The sequence below is a fragment of the Jaculus jaculus genome, chromosome 13, assembly GCF_020740685.1.
Source record: "Jaculus jaculus isolate mJacJac1 chromosome 13, mJacJac1.mat.Y.cur, whole genome shotgun sequence".
In the NCBI taxonomy this organism is placed as follows: Eukaryota; Metazoa; Chordata; class Mammalia; order Rodentia; family Dipodidae; genus Jaculus; species Jaculus jaculus.
Genome location: NC_059114.1, coordinates 11,982,377 through 12,007,336, shown reverse-complemented (window position 1 = coordinate 12,007,336; position 24,960 = coordinate 11,982,377). Strand labels below are relative to the sequence as shown.

Below are 24,960 nucleotides of genomic sequence, written 5' to 3'. Positions count from 1 at the left end.
GAAAAGAATGTAAGAGCCAAAGGAAGGACAGAACTCCTTAAAATGCACTCTTCCAGACACAAAATGGCCAGGATATCCATGACCTTGCAGTGCCTGGCACTACCTACACAAGACCATTATAGTAGGAGGAAAAGATGATGTCATCAAAATAAAAGAGAGACTGATTGAGAGAGGGAGGGGGTATGATGGAGAGTGGAGTTGTGAGGGGGAAAGTGAGAGGGCAGGAAATTATCACAGTTTATTGTTTATAATTACAGAAGTTGTCAATAATAAAAAATAAAAAAGTTCTAAAGATTATCTGCTCTCCCTACTGGCCTGAGTCAGGACCCTCAGTCCCTCCCTTCTGTCCTGTTGAGATCTTCGCTTCAAGGAGCAAATGTCCCAGGGCAAAGTCCCCCATCCTTGGCTTCCATGCTCATCAGCTGCTTAGCAGATTAATTTTTTTAAAAATTATTTATTTATTTATTTGAGAGCGACAGACACAGAGAGAAAGACAGATAGAGGGAGGGAGAGAGAATGGGCGCACCAGGGCTTCCAGCCTCTGCAAACGAACTCCAGACGCGTGCACCCCCTTGTGCATCTGGCTAACGTGGGACCTGGGGAACCGAGCCTCGAACCAAGGTCCTTAGGCTTCACAGGCAAGCGCTTAACCGCTAAGCCATCTCTCCAGCCCCAGATTAATTTTTCTTGTACCAGGAAAGACTTGAGAAGGATGTGATAATGGGGGAAAGGATTTCTTTAAACAATAAAAAAAAAATGAAGTCATACAGAAAAATAGCAGAAACCAGACCAAATATTATGTTTAAAAATAATATTTAAGGGTTACAAACAGCATTGTAAATGATGAATGCACCTGAAATAGGCTGGCGTCACTGTTCCTCCGCAGCTCTTATACATACAGATAACTGCATCACACCGGCTTCCAATACATAAGTTAACAGCAAAATAATGATTCTTCTCTAGCTAGCTTCTAATCACATATGTACACGTTTTATCCCACTGGGCGAAGTTTACAAGGGATCAGTTTCCCATGACCACCACAGAATGAGGCTAAAGGGAGGTGGGGAGTCCGGCCTCAACACTTCTGCAGCAGAAGGCAGGACTCAGGCAAAATATGCATGACAGAAGACCGCCACGGTCAGCAGGATGACACCGTTGATGTTGACCACTGTCCTCCACAGAGGCTTCTCCGTGGTGTCAGTCAGCTTCAGCTTCATGGCTGCCTCCTCCTCCTTGGTCAGCTTGGGCCCCTTACTCTGGTCCAGCCCACAAAACAGGTCATATGCCCTCCCGAAGCAGCCTTTCTTCACCACAGGAGCTTCCGTGTCTAGGGAAAAGGATAAAAGGGTGATTAGACACAGAGGAATTGTTTTTGAAGTTCCCAGAGGAGTGGAGTGTGATGGCGCACTCCTTTAATGCCAGCACTTGGGAGGCAGAGGTAGGAGGAGCACCGTGAGTTCAAGGCCCATGTGGAGCTACAGAGTAAGTTCCTGGTCAGCCTGAACTAGAATGAAACCCTGCCTCAAAAAAAGAAACTAAAAAAGGTGCAGGGGGGTGGGTTGGAGAGATGGCTTAGCAGTTAAGGCATTTGCCTGAAAAGCTGAAGGACCCTGGTTTTATTCCCCAGGACCCATGTAAGCCAGATGCACAAGGGGTCACATGCACCTGGAGTTTGTTTGCAGTGGCTGGAGGCTCTGGTGCACCCATTCTCCCTCCATAAATAAAGAAATAAAATATTTTAAAAAGAAAGAAAGGGAAGAGAGTTTAGTTTACTGACTAGCTCAAGTGAGAAATCAATAGTTATCTAGTTCATTAAAAAGTGGATTAGGGCATACCTAGTTAAAAAAAAAAAAAAAAGGTGAGTCACCTTAGAAAAGTGTCTGTATCTCATCTTCCTCATTGCAGAATTGGGAGAATCATATCTACATAATCTTCCATAAAAGGATGATGTGTGACCCAAATGAATCTCTAGAGTATTTATCATTAAGATGTCATGATTGATAGTTATCATTAAATTATGAGTAAAATGTTGGCATCCATCTGATGAGGAGATGGGGAGGTGACGGCAAGTCTTCCTCGTGCTGCCGGTTCTCGGAAGACGGTGAGGGTGGCACCCACTGCGGGATGCTTCCAGGGACCCACAGCTATTTCTGCTTCAGTAGGGCATGGTGTTTGGGCTGATTTCACCAGAAATTCACCAAAAAGAACAGAACTCAAGAGCTGCCGTGAACTTCAGAGGTCACCAAGCTAGTCTTTCAGACAACGGGATTCCCATCTAGACCATCCTGAGAGACGCATACCTGACCCTCGTCCCTTTCCAAATTAACTCAGTTAGAAAACGCACCTTAAAATCCATCTGGATGGTGACAATGACGGCCAACTCCCGTGATGGAGCACGATCCCACCCCATGCCCCCATCTGTGCTGTGAAATTGCCATCGCCTACAGCGCTCCTACACGAGGGGCCTGGACTTCAGAAACGAATACATCTGCTTCTCAGGAGAGTAAGAAGAAAAACAAAAAACTCAAGGATCCTTCCCAGTTCCATCTGACTCCAAACCCACATCTGTCTCTTTACTATCCTACCTCCTAATTCACTTAAAATCAAATGGGTTCTGTGAGTGGTTGGAATGTAAAGAGTCCCCCATAGACTCAGGGGTTTGTGAGTCCCAGCTGGTGGAGCCCTTAAAGGTGGAGCCTTGCTGCAGGAAATGCGTTGCTGGGGGCAGATTGAAGAATTAGTCTATCCCAGCTGGGTGCTCAGAGCTGGCTCACTCACACAGACTTCTTTCCTGCTTTGGGAGATGGGGCACCCCAGCTGCCTGCTCCACCACACTTTTTCCGTCATGATGAAACTTCCTCGAAACTGTGAGCCTGAAATAAACCCTTGCCTCCCATCAGCTGTTTCTTGTCACGTGCTTTTTTTCCTCAGCAATGAGAAAGGAACTGCCACGGGTTTTAAGTCTGCTCTCAGGCACAAAAATAATCTCTTCAATAATAACTACCCATCTATGTGACCCATGTCCTTCTTTTTTTTCTTCTTTCTTTTTGTTTTTATTTTATTTTATTTTATTTTTAGTTTTTCAATGTAGGGTCTCACTCTAGCCCAGGCTGACCTGGAATTCACCATGTAGTCTCTGGGTGGCCTTGAACTCACAGCGATCCTCCTACCTCTCTCTGCCTCCCGAGTGCTGGGACTAAAGACTTGCGCCACCACACCCGGCTTCTTCTTTCTTAAAACAAAGTCTCACTATATAGCCCTTCTAGCCTAAAACATTATCATCCTCCTGCCTCTGCATCTGGAAGCTGGGGTTGGAGATGTATGCCGCCATGCCCAGCTCCACATCCTCTTTGGTATCTGTGATAGTCTCACCCACAGTGGAGGCATTTGGGGAAGTAGAAGGGGCACAGGGCACGTCCGTGCCTGCCTGCTCCAGGCAAGCAGCAGGAGATGCCTGTCTCCAGCACCATTGTCAAGATGCTCCGTGCCACTGAGCCACGTGACTGTGAGGGGACAGAGCCAAAGGGACAGGTAGAAGCTTTAGAGGTGAGATGCCTCAGAGACGAAGAGCAAACCGTGTCCGATGCAGGGCGATCAACGCTGTGTCTCACCCTCCCTGAGCCTCAGGGTGTGCGTCTGTACAGTGAGGCAATATGATCATGTTCTCTCTAGGCATTTGGTGAATTTAGGCATTTCCTGAATCCAGAGCTAGGAACCTATGACATTCCCGAGGCAGCATTCATAACTTGTTCTGTTTGCTCTTAGCACATGAGTGTGAGTTCCCATACTCCCGCAGGCCACACGTATGCCTTCCCCAGGTGGGCACCCTTTCCATGTAGGGCGAGAAGTTATAGCACTGGAGTTGAAGAAAAAGCATTCATTTAAGGTATAAGCTTTAGGCTACAGGTATGGCTCAGAGATAGAGTATTTTTCTTTCATTTTTTTTTCAAGATAGCGTCTCAGTCTAGCCCACGCTAACCTGGAACTCAATATGTAGACTCAGGGTGGCCTCGAACTCATGGTGATCCTCCTACCTCTGCCTCCTGAGTGTTAGGATTAAAAGCTTGCACCACCACACCTGGTTGATAGAGTGCTTTTCTTGCATGTGCTAAAGACTAGGCTCAATCCCATGAACTTTAAAAAAAAAAATTACAGGGGCTGGAGAGATGGTTTAGCCAAGCCAAAGGACCCAGGTTCAATTCCCCAGGACCCACATAAGCCAGATACACAAGGAGGCACACATGTCTGGAGCCCGTTGGCAGGGGCTGGAGGCCCTGGCATGCCCGTTCTCTCTCTCCCTCTCTCTGCCTCTTTCTTTCTCTCTCTCTCTCTCAAATAAATAAAGTTTAAAAAAATTACAAAGGGAAACCTATGGGTTAAGCATCTTTAGCTTCCAGATAAGTTCAATTTTCTAAACCTGTATGGAGAAACACAGGATCCCACAAACCTGTGCCCCAAAATGCCAGTGTCACTAGACAGGAACGTGACTCCTGTTTTCCTTCCGCCTCAGGTCATTGCCTGTGTCACAAAGGCTGCTTCTTCTCCCATCCCTGACTGTGCCAGGGCAGCAAATGCATCCACGGATTCCCTGAGCACTACGAAATATGAGCAGTGGGTGAAGGCGGGGGAACTTTCCCCGCCTTCACCCCTGAGTGAACTTTCCCAAACCCAGCTATCCAGCCTGCCCCGTCAGCCTGCCCCGCGTCAGCCTGCCCCGCGGCAGCCTGCCCCGCGCTCCCTCCTAGGGGAGAGAGATGAGCTCCGGTGAAGGCAGTGAGTGACAGCTTCGGTTCAGGCTTGCTGTAGCAAGAGCCACGTCTCGTGGCTTAGGAAACCCACCGATTTCAATGGTGTCCTTCGGGTGCTCCTCGGTCTCCTCTCCTGCATCCAGGTCAATGCGTTCTTCGGTTCTGTTCCGTAGAGACCAACACAGACGATACAGCTGTGCAAAAGCAGAACAGATTACCAGAAAGATCCAGAGTATCTTAGGCCAAGAAGTTGAGTTTAAAAAAAAATGAAATATGGAGTCAGGCATGGTGGCACCTGCCTTTAATCCCAGCACTCAGGAGGGCAGAGGTAGGAGGATTGCTATTAGTTCAAGGCCAGCCTGAGGCTACATAGTGAATTACAGGTCAGCCTGGGCTAGAGTGAGACCCTACCTCAAAAAACAAAACAAAACAAACAAACAAACAAAATATATATATATGTGCACTGAGAAATAGAAAGAGGGCTGGAGAGATGGCTCAGTGGTTAAAGATGCCTGATGGACCTAGATTTAATTCCCCAGTGCCCATGTAAAGCCACATGTATACAATGCTAGGAGGCCTTGGCACACCCAAACACACGCGCACACACACACACACATTCTCTCCCTCTCTCTCTTTCACAAATAAATAAAATAAATAAATAGAAAAATGTGGTCTCTGGGCTGGAGATATGGCTTAGCAGTTAGGGTGCTTGCCTGTAAAGCCTAAGAATTCATGTTCAAATCTCAGATGCCATGGAAGCCAGATGCAGTGACACAAGCATGCAATGTTGCACATGCACACAAGGGGGCGCATGCATCTTGAGTTGAGGCTGAAGGCCCTGCTGTGCCCATTCTCTCTCTCTCCCTCTCAAAATAAATAATAATCTTTTAAAAAGAATGCGGTATCTCAGTACAACAAGCACAGTAACAGTCCTCACCCACAGAATTATCTCTAAATATGTTGGAGACTTGAATATAAAGCATATACACTTACTCAGTAGCTATTATGATATATGTCTACTTGGAGGCTAGAGGCTGCCCAAATAAGTAGTTGAGTGAGGGGCTGGAGAGATGGCTTAGCGGTTAAGTGTTTGCCTGTGAAGCCTAAGGACCCCGGTTCGAGGCTCGATTCCCTAGGACCCACGTTAGCCAGATGCACAAGGGGGTGCACGCGTCTGGAGTTCGTTTGCAGTGGCTGGAGGCCCTGGCGTGCCCATTCTCTCCCTCTCTCTCTCTCTCTCTCTCTCTCTCTCTCTCTCTCTCTCTCTGCCTCTTTCTCTCTCTGTTGCTCTCAAATAAATAAATAAATAAAAATAAACAAAATTTTTTTAAAAATAGTTGACTGAATGCATTCTTTTTCTTACATGGTAATCTGTTCCTTTGAGCACTGCAAGTGTGGAAACAAGACTGGGTCCCCATTTTTCCAATTTTTTTTTCCTCCAAGGTAGGGTCTCACTCTGGCCCAGGCTGAGCTAGAATTCACTCTGTAGTCTCAGGGTGGCCTCGAACTCATGGCGATCCTCCTACCTCTGCCTCCAGAGTGCTGGGAGTAAAGGCGTGCGCCACCATGCCCGGCCCAATTTTTTTTTGTAAGAACATAGTTTTTCACTGTGTCATGTAATGGAAATAGACAAATACAGAATATATTGGGATGGAGAGATGGCTTAGAAGTTAAGGTGTTTGCGAAGCCAAAGGACCCAGGTTGGATTCACCAGAACCCACATAAGCCAGATACGCAAGAGGGCACATGTGTCTGGAGTTCGTTTGCAGTGGCTAGAGGCCCTGGCCCACCCATTCTCTGTCTGCTCCCTCTCTCTCTCAATCTCTCTGTTTGCAAATTAATTAATTAATTAATTAATTAATTGAATTATATTATTTTTATTTTTTTTTATTTTTGGTTTTTCAAGGTAGGGTCTCACTCCAGCCCAGGCTGACCTGAAATTCACTATGTAGTCTCAGGATGGCCTCAAACTCACAGCGATCCTACTACCTTTGCCTCCCGAGTACTGGGATTAAATAAATACTTAAATAAATAATCTTTAAGAGAGAAAAATATAGAATATAGCCGGGTGTGGTGGCCAGTGCCTTTAATCCCAGCACTTGGGAGGCAGAGGTCAGCCTGGGCTAGAGTGAGACCCTACCTCAAAAAACCAAAAGCAAAAAAGGAAAATACAGAATATAGGCCATGTCAAGATGGGGTAGAGTAGAGGCAGTTTCTATTTACATAACATAGGTTATAATTCCGAAACTTAAAGAAGTATGAAAAACGATGCAATGTGTCCACCCCACTGTCCCCGTGGTGAGCATCTTGCGTTCTCTGGCTCAGGAGGAAGCACAGACTAAAAGTGCTCCCAAATACTGAAACACGTGTAAACAGGGCCCATGGCACCAAGAAAGCCCCTGGCGGATCTAGTTAATAGCCGTGATGGTGACTCTGCAGTGACAGCAGCAATTTCTGTTTGACACTGAGGATTGTCACAGCTCTTGAAACTCACAGTGAGGTTAAAAGTTTCCTAAGGATTCCACAGGCCCTTGCTTGAGAAGTGTTAACACAACCCTTTCTCTTTCTCTCTCATATATATATATATATATATATATGTGTGTGTGTGTGTGTGTGTGTGTGTGTGTGTGTGTGTGTGTATACATATATATATACATACATACATCATACATTATATATTAGTTATATATGTATATAAACTATGTATATATAAACTTAATATTGATGATTTACCCAGTCTGTGTGTACACATTTTTACATATAATATACACATTTACATATGATGTGTTGGGTTCATTTTCTACCTTTATTCCCTTACTAACCTGAGGAAAGTAGAATGCCGTCTATGTTGGAATACCCGACTGCTTTGCTTATAGTACAATAGGCCCATAATCGGACATCTCCATCTGGATGGGCAAAGCCGTGAGAGAAGCCTAAACCAATGAAAGCAACTAGAGCTAAAGAGGGCTATTTACAGTTTTTGAAGTCTTGAAACAAGTAGACATCGATGTTGTTTGAATGTCTCCCCCAAAACCCATGTTCAAACAATGTAACCGTCATTGTGACTGTATTAGCAGAATGGGTTTTTAATTAGATTACCTCTAGAGGTAGGTAATTTAATTGCCTCTTAAAATTAACATATATTAATTAATATAATTAATTGGAGAATTGTTCAAATGAGGAGGAGGAGTTTTGGCCTCTGTGCTCTCTCCCTTTTACTGCCTCTCATTGACCTCCACCACGTGGTGATGCTGCAAAAGGCCCCTCAGCCTTGGCCCCTCTGAGCCTCCGTACCTGTGAGATGAGTAGACATCTATTACTTATAATGTTCTCGGTCTGTGTGTTCTATTAGCCAGCAGAAGACAGGCTAAATCATATTGCTAGAACTATCTTAAATCTGATGATGGCTTCATTGGGAAAAACAGTTAAGAAGTCAACCACACTTCATGTTTCCCTGAACATAATAGTGATTTTTATAACTAGCCATGTTCTTTTCTAGAAACCTCTGAAAGCTATGACCACAGGGCTATCACAGGAAACACTAGTTCCTGGAGCTGGAGAGATGACTCAGTTGGTAAAGTGCTTCCCACACACGCATGAGAACCTGAGTTTGAGTCCCCAGCACCCACAGAGAAGCCTGGCACAGCAACACACACCTGTAACCCCAGCACTGGGGAAGTGGAGACAGGAGAGGGCCTGGGGCTTGTTGTCTACCTGAACCAGTGAGTGTCAAGCTGAACCAGTGAGTTCCAGGTTCAGGAAAGAGCTTGTCTTAAAAATAAGGTGGAAAAGGCTGGAGAGATGCCTTAGCGGTTAAGCGCTTGCCTGTGAAGCCTAAGGACCCTGGTTCGAGGCTCGATTCCCCAGGTCCTACATTAGCCACAAAGAGATTCACACGTCTGGAGTTCGTTTACAGTGGCTGGAGGCCCTGGTGCCCCATTCTCTCTCTCTCTCTCTCTCTCTCTATCTGCCTCTTTCTCTCTATGTGTCCGTCGCTTTAAAATAAATAAAAAAAATAAACAATTTTTTAAAAACATAACGTGGACCGTGTTGGAGGAAGACACTGTGCATTAACCTCTTGCACACACACACACACACACGTGCACATGCTCACACACCTACATATATGTGTAAGCCTCATCACATGCATACACACATGCATGCATACCATATATACATACACATTCAAATAAAAGATGGAAGATAGAAATGCCATTTGGACATGGGCTTCTAAGCCAGGACAGCATATCCCTGCTCTCATAAACCCATTTCTCTTTCACCTGAGCTGTCAGTCAGGGAGCAAGACCCAGAGAACAGCTCCTGAAGTAAAGTCTGGACTGTGAGGACTCCCACAGAGCACACGCTTCATACTGCCCAGAAGGCACACCACGCTTGCTGCCCTGTGTCCTTCTACATGAAACCAGTGGTAAGCATGAACTATTTAGTTATGCATTTATTTGGGGAGAAAGGCAGAGAGAGTGAGAATGGGGAGAGAGGAAGAGAGAGAGAAAATGGGTGCACCAAGGCATCCAGCCACTGCAAACGAACTCCAGATGCATGCACCACCTTGTGCATCTGGCTTATGTGGGTCTTGGGGAATCGAACCTGGGTCCTTTGGATTTGCAGGCAAGCGCCTTAACTCCTAAGCCATCTCTCCAGCCCAGCATGAACTATTTTTTAAATATTTGTGTTTCTTTGACAGGTAGGGGCAGGGAAGTATGAATGTGCCATAGCCTTTCGCCACAAACCTCAGATGCATGTGCCACTTTGCACATCTGGCTTTATATGAGAATTGGAGGCTTGAACTCAGGCCAACAGTCATTGCAAGCAGGCATATGTAACCCCTGATCCAGCCCAGCAGGTAACTATTTTGATCCTGTAAGTATAAGACATCCAAACAAGTGGAGTTCAACCCAAAGTGTTCCCTCCGCATGGAACCAGGACAGGCAAGGCTGCAGACAGGTACTCACATGCACGTCTGGGATGGGCTTGGTGAGGAAGGAAATGACCAGAATGGTGATGACGGAGATGACAAAGAGGATGATGGCGAAGTACAGGTAATGCACACCACAGATGATCGTGGGGCAGTTGCTGGGCTCCATGCAGCTCCCGGTTCCGTAGGCAAACTCCGTAATCATACGGGACATTCCGATCAGAAACCCTAGCATCAGCCCCCAGAAGGCTCCCTGTGAAAGAAAACCCTTGGTTAATTAATCCTGAATAAACACACACGCACACGCGCGCGCGTATGCGCTCTCTCGCGCTCTCTCTCTCTCTCTCTCTCTCTCTCTCTCTCTGCATTCTAACATTCCTACAGGGTGAGCAGAGATGAGGGAATGAAGGAGAGAGAAATGGTAGCTCGAGGCCATCAGAAACCAGCAATCAGAGAGCAGAATCTGGCTGGGACTGTTAAGGAAGACTTTCCAAAGATCCATCTTTCTCATTTCAGCAACATGATCTCATGGATTCTAAACAAATATGTGTAATCTAATAGGAGAAAGTGTTTAGCAACTAGACTAGAATGTTAACACCAATTCTAACTCAAAACAATTCCTTTTCACCTAAAGAATAATCTAAGAATGAGGAGTACAGCTCAATGGTAGAGAGCTTGCTTACAAGGGTGAGGTCTTGCAGCACCCCCAAAAAGTAATGCTCATAGCACTCTAGACTTGTATGCCTTTAGCTAACATCACCACCAGGCTCCAGGCACATTCTGATATAAAGTAATTGCTTGCAATTTATCTTCCCGTTTCTGCATGATCATTCATGCATTCTGTCTCTCCATCTGAGCTGGGAACTAGCCCAGAGGTAGAAGCTAATTTAAGTCATTTTAAGTTGCTAGTGCCTAGCCCCACATCTGACATCTAGAGGTGTCTTTTAGACAAATAAATAATGAAAAAGAAAAATAAGTATACTAGGCTGAAGAGATGGTTTAGTGGTTAAGGCGCTTGTCTGTGAAGCCTAAGGACCCAGATTTGATTCCTCAGTACCCATGTAAGCCACATGCACAGGTGGTGCATGCATCTGGAGTTTGTTGGCAGTTACTAGAGGCCCTGGTACACTCATTCTCTCCCTCTCTCTGTCTCTCTCTCTCTCATAAATAAATTAAATTTTAAAAATAAGTTCATTCCATTCGGGAGGCAGAGGAAGGTGGATCACTGTGAATCCAAGGCCACCCTGAGATTCCAGGTCAGCCTGGGCTAGAGCAAGACCCTACCTTAAAAGAAAAAAGTACACTGTAGATCCCTCCAACAATTATTTTTTCAAAAACAAAATCCTGATTTTAGTTCTTATAAATAGTATTGATAAAACTTGCCAATGCTTTCCTTTCTTCCTTTTTTATTTTTAAACTATTTATTTTTATTTATGTATTTGAGAGAGGGAGATTGAGAAAGAGAGGGAAGCAGAGAGAGAGAAAGAGTGGGCGCTCCAGGGCCTCCAGCCATTGCAAACAAACTCCAGACGCATGTGCCACCTTTGTGCATCTGGCTTCTGTGGGTCCTGGGGAATCAAACCTGGGTCCTTTGGCTTTGCAGACAAACAACTGCTTAGCCATCTCTCCTCTTCCTTCCTTTCCCCTTCTTTTCAATTAACCTCTTTATCCTCAAGACACTCTTGGAAAAAGCTGGTGTCCTTTGACATTTTCCTCACGACTTAGTTATGTCCCACCAAATATGGTGCCTGAATATTCCTGAGGATAGCCTTGCAGTCTCTATTGGTTGTGCTCTGGAGATGCAAGCCCAGGGGCCTCAACCTTAGCACCATGTGAAAGTGATGAGAAAAGATGCTACACATGATCTTATCCAGAAGGCCAAGAACCACTTGACCTTGACAGTACGGCATTTGGTCTGGATGATTCCTGGGGAGTGCCGTCCTGTATATTTTAAGATGTTTTCCATTTGCATGAACTCTACTCACCGGACACATGTAGCATTCTCTGAATCACGACAATTAAAAAGTGTTTCTAGCCATCGATAAATATCCCCTGTTGAGGCAGAGGAGGCAAAAATAACCTATACGTGAAAAACCACTGGAGTCTATGCCAATTCTTAGCTATTAGTGCTGGAAGTGCTGGCCCATTGCTTCATTGAATGTGCATGCAGTCTGCTGTAACAGCAAGCTGGTTTAAGATACTCTCTCCTAATTTACATCTTAGCAGTCGTCCAGGGAAGCAGCTTTCTGACAATCCCTAATAGAACACATCTAGCAATGTGTACCTACATCTCTAGCCTAAAAAGATCAATTTCAGGGCTGGAGAGATGGCTTAGTGGTTAAGACATTTGCCTGCAAAACCAAAGGATCCCAGTTGGATTCTCCAGGACCCACGTAAGCCAGATGCACAAGGGGGCACATGCATCTGGAGTTTGTTGCAGTGGCTGGAGGCCCTGGCATGCCCATTGGCTGTCTGTCTGTCTGTCTCACTCTCTCCCTCTTTCTGTCTCTCAAATAAATAAATAAAATATTTTTTAAAACTTAATTGAAGCTCTTTTTTAAAAAAAGATCAATTTCAGGTTTAATTATGACCTCTCTGAGGTGTTTATGTGCCCAGTTGTAGATCATTAAAAACAAAAAATCTCGCTGGGTGTGGTGGTGCACGCCTTTAATCCCAGCACTCAGAAGGCAGAGGTAGGAGGATTGCCATGAGTTCGAGGACACCCTGAGACTCCATAGTGAATTCCAGGTCAGCCTGGGCTAGAGCGAAACCCTACCTTGAAAAACAAAAACCAAAGAAATCTGTACTGACTATCTTCTCTGTGGGCGTGGAAAGAAGAGGTGCACGTGTGCTGGGTATAGTCAAAACTGGTACACTGGGTGCTCCACGGAGGTATTTCCCTGTTAGGGTATAATTTGTTTTTGTCATATTGTGAGAAAAATCGAAGCCATGTCGTTATATTGATTCAGACAACTTGCCGCCTGGCCAGGCCAGCACCCCTACGCTTTCCAAGCCCTTCTGACGCAGGGGGCCAGGTGGCCTCAGACAGCTGCGCAGTATCACGGTGGCACACCATATCCACCCAAAGTCACCCTCGTCAGTGTGCTTTAAGACCAGTGACAGTGACAGTGTGGGCTCAGATCCTTTCGTCTTCCCAGTGAATCATACCGAACCTTCCCTTGGTCTCTCTTTTTTCCAGTGCCTTCCAGTCTCCACATTCGTAAGCTCCCTCCCAAGACACGTGACATTCCTTAGAAGTTACTCGCTGCCCTGTTCCACGTCCACGTTTGGGAAAGGCTGCTCTGTCTTGAATTCCTTCTCTCGCTTCTCTAGCTTTAAACTCCTTCAAGTCCATCCTCCTCCCACAAGCCTTTCCCGGCGTTATCAGCACATGTTGAAATAGCTTATATTTCACGCCAGATTTTCTAACTCATTTGTCATCGATCTTACACAGTTTTGCGCGTTAAGTTGTTTGAGCAACAGGACTTTGTCCCTCACTGGGCCCCAGAGAGTGCTTGCTGAAAAAGCCAAGCTCAAAGCAGAGTCTCTGGAGGTAGCTTGTCCTAGAGCTTCCTCTGGAGGGGTACACACAGAGGCTTACAGACTTCCTACGGGGTGCCACGCAGTCAGATAAGAGTCACTCGGATGGGCTAAAAAAATGTGCAACATTCGCTGGGATATTGTAGCAAACGTGGGGTGTCAGAAAGAAAGTAGACCTGATACAAACTCTCAAGGAGTTCACTCCAGCATGCAGAAAGACCCGTGGCTCCTTGAGGCTTTCCCATACAAACCTGAGCAGCACGCACATTGCTCCTCGTGCGCTCCAGGGAACGGAACCCCTCTCACAGAGCCAATGCAAAGCTCATATGAAACATCTGGGGCAGATTGGCTTTTGTGAACCTGGCAGAGTGATACTCACTGGTTCGTTGACTCTCTTGCAGAAAACAGCAAGCAGAAAGACGGCCCCAATGGGTGGCCCCAGGTAGCTGGTGATGGATTGAATATAGTCAAAGAGCTGCCCACTTTGAGCCGACTGAACAATGGGCACCCAGGCGATGCTGACACCAATCAGCACAAGCATGAACAACCTGGAATCAAAGGCCGGCAGCAGACCGTCAGTACTCCACGTAAATGAAATATGCCACCGCGTGTCACGTATATGCACATGTCCCCGGAAAACATATGTGTACAAATACATGCATACCCAACATGAACACAATAAAGGAAATAAATTTATGCTTGAGTCTTTTTTTTCTTCCCTACTGTGCTTACAAAAATAAAAAAAAGCCGGGCGTGGTGGCACACGCCTTTAATCCCAGCACTCGAGAGGCAGAGTTAGGAGGATCGCCATGAGTTCGAGGCCACCCTGAGACTACATGGTGAATTCCAGGTCAGCCTGAGCTAGAGTGAGACCCTACCTCAAAAAAAAAAAAAAAAGTCCTCTGTCTAGGTAAGTGAAACATACTTGATTTACAACAGTCAGCTAGACCCAGCAACCGCCACATGAAAATCCCACCTTAGGAGACAGTACAGTGTAGGAACAAGGTTACAGACTTTGGGGTAGTAAAGTCATGGGTTCAGGTTCTTAGTGTGTCTATGTGATACAAGACACGTCAGTTAACCTCCCTCCAAGCCTCATGTTCTCCAGCCATAAACTGAACATAATATGTCCAGCCTTGCATGGTTGGAATGAAGATTAGCGAGAGGGCTGGAGGGATGACTTCGCCGTTAAGGCACTTGCCTATGAAGCCTGAGGACGCCAGGTCCCACATACGCCAGATGTACAAGGTGGGGCACGTGTCTGGAGTTCATTTGCAGTGGCTAGAGGCCCTGGGTGAGCCCATTCTGTCTCTCTCAATCTCTCTCTCTCTCTCTCTCAAATAAAAATGAAAATTTAAAGCCGGGTGTGGTGGCACACGCTTTTAATCCCAGCACTCGGGAGGCAGAGGTAAGAGGATAGCCGTGAGTTCAAGGCCAGTCTGAGACTGCACCATGAATTTCAGGTCAGCCTGAGCTAGAGTGAGACCCTACCTCGGAAAACCAAAATAAATAAGTAATAAATAAAAATATTGGCCTTTCTTATGAGCTCTTTACTTGTATTCAATTTCATCATAGAAATGATTGTCTTACCTCACATGTATTTAAGGCAAAAGAGCTTTAATATGACCATCACAAACTAATGTTTCCACATGTTTCTCCCTCTGAAATGGTCTTCTCACCACCCACTATTTATTCGAACCCTACCCACCACCTTGACTCAGACTAGAATCTCCCTCCCATGGACCTTTTTCCTACGGTGGCAGCCCATGTTCACCTCTCCCTTATCTAAGCCCTTGGTGGCTCTTACAAGCCACGCAGCAGGGTCTAAAGTTGCTTCCGGTCACTGGGAGCTGGTCAAGGGTGGGACAAGCCCAAGGGCACCAGTCATGAGGTAAATAAAAAAGAAAACGCAAAATTCAATACGTCCATAGTACCAGAGGACCCAGACGTGTGCAAAGCAAACGAAATGGTTTCTTTCCAGAAAGCATCTGAAGGTGGATGTATTTTCACTGATGCCTTACACAATCAGGGTAGTAGATTCTGGGCTGGTCAGCTCTCCCCTTGGTGCCAGGCGTCTTGGCACTTGACCGTGCCCTACCACCTTTCCTTTCTTCCCCCTAATCTGGCTGATGAGGGCCCTCCTACACTTGCAAGAAATCCTTCCTGGAAGAGGACCCAGAAACTTGCTCTACCTGCCCTGAGAAGGCTGACCTGCCTTAGCCCATGGACAGATATCTTAGAGGTGCCGCTGACCTACCCAGAATCTTCATGGATAATTATGATAATGAACTCAGCTCATCCATGCAACCAAGTGCTGAGGCATTCAGTGTCCTGTGTGTCTATTAACTCATCTCACAACGGAAGAGTCACCTAAGGTGCTGGGCGGGGCAGCACATTCCTGTCATCTCAACGCTCAGAAGGTGGATGCGGGAGGCTCATGAGTTCTAGGCCAACTGAGGCTACAAAGCGAGACCTTGCCTCAGAGAAAAACAGTAAGTAAAGATGTGGCCCCATGGCAGAACACTTGCCTAGCATGTGCAAGGTGCTGAGTTCAATCTCAGCACCCTTCTTCAACAGACACGTGCAGCCAGGCGTGGACGCACGCCTTTCATCCCAGCACTCGGGAGGCAGAAGTGGGAGGCTCACCGTGAGTTCGAGGCCACCCTGAGACTACATAGTGAATTCCAGGTCAGCCTGGGCCAGAGTGAGACCCTATCTCAAAAAAGGAAGAAGAAAGAAGAAAAGAAAAAAGCAAAACATGATATGTATACATGTTTGGTATGTTCTACTTCTCAAAGCATATTCACAAATGAAATCTCACACAACCTTCACAATAGCCCTGCAAAAACACCAGGAAGTTGAAGGCATTTGGAACTCAAAGACCAGTGTGGAGAGATGCAGTGAGGAAAGATAAGGCAAGCGTGGGGCACTTTGGAGGGCCTGGGAAAGGACTTCACTGGCTGCAGAGTCCGCCCTGGCTTTGCTGCTGTTTGGCCTTGGTGAAGATAAGTGAGTCTCGTTCTGAGAGTTACAGTAGGTGATCTATTACGTCCCTTCTGATTTCCAAAGGAGCAGTGTTTCGGACCTTCCATTTAAAGTGAAATACTAGAGCAACAGACATAGCTCCCCAGTCGAGCACTCGCCCAAGGCTCTAAGTTAGGCGTCCAGCCCATGAGCTCTTTTCTGCTTGTACATAAATATTCGAGGCTTGTTTGTCCTTTAGAAGCCATGCTATGTTCTCCAGGTTATCTCTCCAGAAAGAAGAAAGGTTTCCAGAAGTGGAATGTGACTTGAAGTTATAAATATCCAGTACCAAGATAGATAGATAGAGTGAGAGATAGAGAGATAGACAATAGATAGGTAGGTAGGTAGATGATAGATAGATAGAAAGATAGATAGATAGATAGATAGATAGATAGATAGATAGATAGATGACAGACTGGTAGGGAGGTAAATACATGATAGGTAGGGTAAGTAGATAGATGGTTAAGTAGACAGAGAGAGAAGTTAAAAACCACTAAAGGCCAAACATAACAAGCCACAGAGATTACTGCAATTACAGGAGGCACCTGCCACTCTTGCCTATCTGGAGGGCTACCGCAGGTGGCACACCTCTGGTCTTTCAAGCTTCCATGGCACACGGCAGAGGGCACCTGCACTCACCTTCCCGCTATCATGAGCTCTTTCTCAGAGGCCTTCTTCCGGATCTTGGTGTAGATGTCCATGGTGAAGAGCGTGCTGGCGCTGTTGAAGATGGAGGTCAGGGAGCTCATGAGGGAGGCCATCATGACCGACAGCATCAGGCCTCGCAGCCCTGAAAGAGAGGACGGTTCTGAGAGGCACATCCAGCCCCGCAGCTCTTCTGTGCTTGTGTGTGGAACACTTAAGGTTCGTCTGTCTTTGGAAGCCAGGCTATGTTCTCCAGTTTCTCTCTCCAGAAAGAAGAAGCGTTTCCAGAAATGGACTGTAGTTTCAAGTCATAAGTCTGCATGGCTGGAGGGATGGCTTAGCACTTACGGCGCTTGCCTGCAAAGCCAAACAACCCAGGTTCAGTTCCCCAGGACCCACGTAAGCCAGAGGCACAAGGTGGCACATGCGTCTGGAGTTCATTTGCAGTGGCTGGAGGCCCTGGCGTGCCCATTCCTTCTGCCTCTTTCTTTCTCTCTCTCTCAAATAAATAAATTAAAATTAAAATTATTTTTTAAAAAAATATAAGCCCACAAGCATCAGAGATCTAGAAAATAAAGTATATTAGGGTAACTTGTTTTTGCTTGATTACGTGTGTGTAATGTGGGGGGTGGCATATGCACATGTTTGTGGCCTGTGGTACCCCGTGTGCTTGCTTGTGATGGCCAAAGAGGAGGGTGTCCACTACGTTGCTGTTCTGGTCTTGTTTTGTGCCAGAATTTTTGTTGTTGTTGTTATTTTTTTCCAGAACTTTTGGGGCTCCATTGATCCTCAGGTCTCTGATCCCCTGCAGAATGGGGGTTACAGGCCTGTGTGATCATACCACACGGAGATTTGAACTCAGTCTCAGGGCTCCTCAACCCTGCATGCTTGCGTAGGAAGTACACCAAATCCTCAGCCATCTCTCCAGCCCTGGCTACATATTTTTTTGAATTTTTTTATTTACTTGAGACAGAAAGATAATGGGCACTCCACAGGGCCTTCAGCCACTGCAAACAAACTCCAGACGCATGTGCCACCTTGTGCCTCTGGCTTACATGGGACCTAAGAAATGGAACCTAGATTCTTTGGCTTTGCAAGAAAGCACCCGCTAAGCCATTTCTCCAACCCCTAGATAAATATTTTTATGAGATAGAGAGAAGAAGGGAGAGGGAGAGAGAATTGGCACCCCAGGGCCTCCAGCCACTGCAATTGAACTCCAGATGCATGTACCATCTTGTGCATATGTGTGGCCTTGCATGCTTACATCACTTTGTGCATCTGGCTTACGTGGGATCTGGAGAGTAGAACATGGGTCCTTAGGCTTCGTAGGCAAGAGCCCTTAAGAGCTAAGCCATCTCTCCAGCCCCTAGCTAAATTTTTTTTAATTAAATGGTAATGTTGATGATGGTGGTGATACTGATGGTTATAATGGTGATGGTGGTGGTGGTAAGTGGTTTTAATTAAGGGGACTTTTATAAGGTCTTTCACCAAAAATATTCATTTTACAGCAGAAAGATGTTTAAACTAAGATTGGAAATGTGAGGTTCTCAGGCTGGGGAGATTGCCTAGTGGTTAAGACCCTTGCCTGCAAAGCCAAAGGACCTAGGTTCAATTCCCCAGGACCCATGTAAGCCAGATGCATAGGGTGGCACATGCATCTGGTGCTCATTTACATGGCTGGAGGCCCTGGCATGCCCATTCTCTCTGTGTGTCTCTTTCTCCCTCTCTGCTTCTCTCTCTCTCCTCTCTCTCTCAATCTCTCAAGTAAATAACAACAAATAAATATTTTTTAAAAAAGAAAATGTGAGGTTCTCAACAGAGTAAAAGGCAGCTATAGAATGAGGGAGGAAATATGCAAATCATATATCTGATAAAGGTGTAACATACAGATCATTAAAGAACCACCACTACAATGCAGTAATAAGATGTTTCAAATGTTGTTTAGTTGTTTATTTGAGAGAGAGAGAGAGAGGCAGATAGAGGGTCTTTAGCCATTGTAAATGAACTCCAGATGCATGTGCCACCTTGGGCATCTGGCTCATGTGGGTCCTGGGGAATAGAACCTGAGTCCTTTGGCTTTGCAGGTAAATTCCTTAACTGCTAAGCCATCTCTCTAGCCCAATAATAAGATTTTTTTTTAAATGGCAAAGAATCTGGCTGGGCGTGGTGGCACACGCCTTTAATCCCAGCACTCGGGAGGCAGAGGTAGGATGATCACCATGAGTTTGAGGCCACCCTGAGACTCCATAGTGAATTACAGGTCAGCCTGGGCTAGAGTGAGACCCTACCTTGAAAAACCAAAAAAAATAAGATAAAAGAAAAGAATCTGAATAGCATTTCTCCAAAGATATATGTTTTCAGTCATGGCATGAGAAAATGCTTGACATAAGGAAATTTAAGCCAAAGCCGCAGTGATTACTACTTCACAACCATCTGGAACAAGTAGCTTACAGAAAAGACAGATGATATGAAGCGTAAGTGAAGAGTGTGGAACCCCTCTCAGGTTGCAGGCAGAAATGGAAAATTGTTTGGCAGTTCTTCAAAGAATTGAACATAGAATTGTCACATGATCCACCAATTCCAATCCTGGGTGACCGCCCAAGAGAAATGAAAACATAAGTCCTCACAGAAACATGTACAAGAGGGCTTACAGCATCACTATTTATAGTAACCAAAACGTAGGAATAATTTACTATCTATCAGCTGATGAATTGATTAGCAACTAACAAATAAAAAGAAATAAAATGCCAGAACTTGCTCCAACACACTGACCGTTCATTTATATATATGCACTTATTTGAGTGAGAGAAAGAGGCAGACACAGAGAGAGAATGGACATACCAGGGCCTCTAGCCACTGCAAATGAACTTCAGATGCATGCGCCATAGCTCTTCATGTGGGTACTGGGGAACTGAACCTGGGTCCTTTGGCTTTGTCGGCAAGTGCCTTAATGGCTAAGTTATCTCTCCAGCCCATGACCGTTCATTTCTGTCACAGCTACAGGATTTCTTTATGAGGTGATAAGAATTTGCTGAAACTGACTGTGGTGACAGTTTGATTATGTCATTGCTTTAGATTTTCCATGTGCAAATAATTTGATGGTCTTATCTGCAGCCTTGCAAGATGAACAATAAAGGCCACCTATGCCAGTGACCTTGTCATGTAGTGGGGGGTGTTTGAAATGTCTCCTCCTGAGCTTGTATGATGTAGATTTGCATACCACTGGAGCTGCAGAAGCAGTTGTAACAATCATAATAATCATCTACTCCAGTTTTCTCTCTTTTTTTTTTATTTTGTTTTTTTGAGGTAGGGTCTCACTCTAGCTCAGGCTGACCTGGAATTCACTGTATAGTCTCAGGGTGGCCTCGAACTCACGGCAATTCTCCTACCTCTGCCTCCCAAGTGCTGAGATTAAAGGCGTGTGCCACCAGGCCTGGCTCCTTTTCTCATTTTTCAATTGATAGAATGCAAGCCCATTTCAAGGAGTTGGCAGGTTGCGTCTTCAGTCCTAACCTCCAACATGTGCTTGGGATAAGTTAATTAGCTAATTGCTAAAGGAGGGATAGAGCTGCTCTTTTTCCCACTCTTATAAAAGCATCATTCCTGGCTAGGTGTAGTGCAACACACCTTTAATCCCAGCACTTAGGAGGCTGAGGTAGAAGGATTACCATGAGTTCTAGGCCATTCTGGGCTAGAGTGACACTCTGCTTCAAAACAAATAAACAAACAAAAAGAGGGATAAACTTTCATTCACTTATTCACTCAATGTATTTGTTGATCATAATTTTATAGTGGTCCAGGCAAGAAATAAAAGTATAGCAAACTGAAATAAAAGAAGTAAAAACAGAGAAAAGAAGATGGTTATGAGCAACTTAGGAAACAAGATAGACAGAATGTGATGTGGATTAGTGGGAGCACACTGGCTGAGGAGAAGAGGCTGTCTGCAAATGGAACACAAAAAAATAAAAAGAAGAAGCAGAGGGGGCTGGAGGGATGGCTTAGCAGACCCAAGTTCAATTCCCCAGGACCCGCGTTAGCCAGATGCACAAGGGGATGCACGCATCTGGAGTTCAATTGCAATGGCTGGAGGCCCTGGTGTGCCCATTCTCTTTCTCTCCCTCTCTCTCTCTTTCTCTGTAAAATTAGTAAATAAAAATAAAATATTTGTTTAAAAAGAGAGGATGGTGGAGAGAAAACACAAGTAAGAGAGGATGGGGCTGGGAGACGTGGCAGTGTTAAAGTGCTTGCTTGCAATGCCATATGGCCCAGGTCTGACTCCCCAGGATCCATGTATAACCAGATGCACAAGGTAGTGCGTTCGCCTGCAGTATGTAGTGGCAAGAGACCCTCGGGTGCCCATGTTCCTGGTTGTTCTCTCTCTTCCCCCAAATAAATAAATATGTTAAAATAAAATAAATGAGGATGATATTATGAACTCAGCGCGAGAGAAAGACTCAAGAAACACAAATGATTGAGCATGCTAAATGCTAGGGAGTAAAGTAAAATGAGGAATGGAAACTATCTATATAATCTATCTCAGGGAGATAACTGGGGAATTCAGTATTTATGGAATTTATGGAATTACAGCCAAAGGAGAAGAAGCGGAGACAGCACATGTAAGCACGTTGTTCTGCGCACCACAGCCTCATGCTGGACACAGTTCCACTACAGCAGGACGCACTGTGGTCCTCACCCATGGTGCGGGGTGGTGAGCCAGTCTAAACAAGAAACAGCAACGCCTCTGCAGAGACCAGCGGAACCCAAGCCGGAACGCTAGAAAGCCGTCAGGACTCCTGCCTATTTCAACTTTAATTAATAAGCAGCTCAGCTCAGTGGAGGAGTTAATTATTGCTCTTACTCTTATGTAATTTGAATACTAATGGTTTGTTCAAGGTCATTCATGAAGTCTGTGATTAAAAAAAAAAGTAAAGCCATGATCTAGGCGTGGTGGCGCACGCCTTTAATCTAGCACTCCAGAGGCAGAGGTAGGGGACACTGTGAGTTCAAGGCCACCCTGAGACTACACAGTGAATTCCAAGTCAGCCTGGGCTACAGCAAGACCCTACCTTAAACACGCACACGCACACGCACACACACACATACAAAGTACCTCCTTTGAATTGCAGCACTTGGGAGGCAGAGGTAGGAGGATCGCCATGAGTTCAAGGCCACTCTGAGACTCCATAGCGAATTCCAGGTCAGTCTGGGCTAGTGTGAGACCCTACCTCTGAACGTACAGTGCTTATTTCAAGTCTTCATATTAATACCTATTGGAGTGCTTTAATCTGATTCATTTTAACTTACAAGTAAGTCACATGTATTCGTCATGTGCACCATCCTGCTTAGAAACATGCATACGTTGTAGAATGCCTAATGCAAGCTAATTAACATATCAACTGCCTCCCATATTTGTCTTTTGTGATTATTGTTTTTGTGGTCAGATCTTGCTATGTAACCCAAGCCAGTCTCCAATTCACCATCTACCTGCCTCATCTCTCCCAGGGCTGGTGCTGCAGACCTAAATCACCACATCTGGCCTCTGGGTATTTATCACTATTTGTGGTGAGACACTTAAAAAAACATACATGGAGCCGGGCGTGGTGGCGCACGCCTTTCATCCCAGCACTGGAGAGGCAGAGGTAGGAGGATCACTGTGAGTCTGAGTCCAATCGGACACTACATAGTGAGTTCCAGGTCAGCCTGAGCTAGAGTGAGACCCTACCTTGAAAAAACACCTACCTGGTCAGCAATTTTCATGTACATATAATATATTTTATTGACTATAGTCACCATGTTGCACAACAGATCTCTGGACATTTTTCTTCCTGTTTAACAGAAATTTTGTATCCAGTTGCCAAGATCATCCCAATGCACACACACCCCTTATCCCAATTCCTGGCAAGCATCGCTCTGTTCTCTGATTCTATGAGGTTAACTGGTTTTAAGTTCTGCATCTTTAAGTGAGATGATGTAATGGAGTTTCTGTGAGTGGCTTATTACCCTTGCTCTCACTTGCTTTGGATATAAACTGGTAGTGGGAACGCCGGAGCTTTTAAGGTTTTAGGACTCGCTATACTGTGTCTACCGTCGCCCAGGTGGTTCAGACCCTCTCTGTTGAAGGGCTTTGAGAGGTCCTCTAGAATGCAGGGAGGGGAAAGTCATATTTCTCTCTAGAAATTTAACCTGTCGGACAAGTCCCAGGACTCAAAGAATCCAATAAAGCCATGTGTCATGAAGACACGTACTAAACCTGAAAACACTGAAATCAACCCTTGTTTTTTTTTTGGTTTTTCAAGGTAGGGTTTCACTCTTGCCCAGGCTGACCTGGAATTCACTATGTAGTCTCAGGGTGGCCTCAAACTCACGGCGATCCTCCTACCTCTGCCTCCCAAGTGCTGGGATTAAAGGTGTGCGCCACCACGCCTGGCTTGAAGTGAGCTTTTCTTACCGACTTTTCTACCCAGGCTCAAAAGTGGCTTTGCCCCAGAATGCACCCACAGGTTTTGACAGAGCCTGAACCAAATCAACCTGCCAAGAAAGACTCACCATTAGGCATGAGCTCCACCACTAGCGTTGGGTAGGCAATGTTGGTACAGCCAACGGAGGTGCCGCAGTATTTCTTACATTCTGAGGGAAGGACACAGGCGATTTTGTCTGGAGAGAGATGAAGAGTTGTATCATCAAGCATTCGTTGAGGAAAGCATTCCAGTATTAATCTTTTTTTTTTTTTTTTTTTTTTTTTTTTTTTTTTTTTTTTTTAGAGAGAGAGAGAAAAAGAATGGGTGTGCAAAAACCTTTGGCCACTGCAAACAAACCCCAGACACGTGTGCCTCCTCATGGAAATGTGCAACATTGGATGATTGCATCACTGTGCATCTGATTTACGTGGGACCTGGAGATTCGAACGTGAGTTCCTAGACTTCACAGGCAAGCACCTTAACCACTAAGCCGTCTTTCCAGACCCAATATTAAGTTTATTCATAGTAGGTTTCAAATAAGACATTCCTGCCCAATGTCCTAAAATGGTGTCACAAAGATTACAGCTTCCAGTTAAGCCCTTCCATGGTGTGTTCTTGTCCTGCTGGCCCTGATACATTCCAAGCTCTGACTAGGGAGGGGAGATGGTTCATAGGCTAGAAGGAAAGGAAACCAAGAAATAATGAGGGGGAGAAAGGAGAGGCAGGATCCCCTATCCTAACAGCGTGACAATGACTATTACCTTGTTTTCTATACAGGTGTGGTGGCTCATGCCTTTAATCCCAGCACTCAACAGACTGAGGTAGGAGGATTACCATGATTCGAGGCCAGCCTCGGATATGGAATGAGACCCTGTCTCAAAAAAAAAAAAAAAAGTGTTTTCTCCTGAGAATCATGGTAATTTGTGGTTCTTAATTTATTTAAAGGCTTAGTTTAAGTATTTTATTTACATATTGATTTCCAAAGAGAGAGAGGGGATAGGATGGGAGCTCCAGGGCCTCTAGCCTCTGCAAATGAACTGCAGATGCATGCGCCAGTTTGTGTATCTACTTTACATGGGTGCTGGGGAATTGAACTCAGGCCGTTAGGCTTTAGCGGTAAAAGCCTTTACTGCTGAGCCATCTCTCCAGTCCAGAGGTTTGTTTTTTTTTTTTAAGTTTAATTTATTAGATTTCTTTTCAGCAAATATAGGCAGTTTAGTACCATTGTTTAGGCTCATCCATGACCTACCCCCTCCCAATGGCCCCTCCTTGTTGATTTAAATGGGTCGTGCATTGTGGAGTTAGCCCACAGTTATTGGTATGATAAATGTCTCTGCATATCATGACCCTACATGTGACTCTGACATTCTTTCTGCCCCCTCTTCTGCAAAATTTCCCTGAGCCATGTTGGGTTTATTTTTGGTCTGCTTCAGTGATGAGGTGTTGGGGGCCTCTGGGGCTCTGGCTCTCTGATTTGGTAGGAGTTGATTTTTCTCTGTGTTGGTCTCCTTCCCCTTTGTGCTGGTATCCAGTTCATCAGGAAAACAGCACCCTTGCTTGTTTCGCCAATTTTCCTTAGTTTCACTCGGGACCCAGAAACTCATGGTCTAAC

General features: G+C 45.4%; 1 protein-coding gene across 1 annotated transcript in view; it reads right to left on the bottom strand.

Annotated features, from left to right (window-relative positions):
- Positions 1-796: 796 nt before the first annotated feature.
- Positions 797-24,960, bottom strand: part of Slc5a1 (solute carrier family 5 member 1) — a 74,913-nt gene continuing 50,749 nt past the window's right edge. The window contains exons 10-15 of the mRNA XM_045132501.1: positions 23,437-23,544; positions 16,885-17,035; positions 13,601-13,769; positions 9,719-9,934; positions 4,840-4,942; positions 797-1,327 (exon numbers count right to left, since the gene is read on the bottom strand). Coding sequence (XP_044988436.1) covers positions 1,104-1,327; positions 4,840-4,942; positions 9,719-9,934; positions 13,601-13,769; positions 16,885-17,035; positions 23,437-23,544 — 971 coding nt within the window. The 3' untranslated portion in view covers positions 797-1,103. The remainder of the gene's footprint in view (positions 1,328-4,839; positions 4,943-9,718; positions 9,935-13,600; positions 13,770-16,884; positions 17,036-23,436; positions 23,545-24,960) is intronic.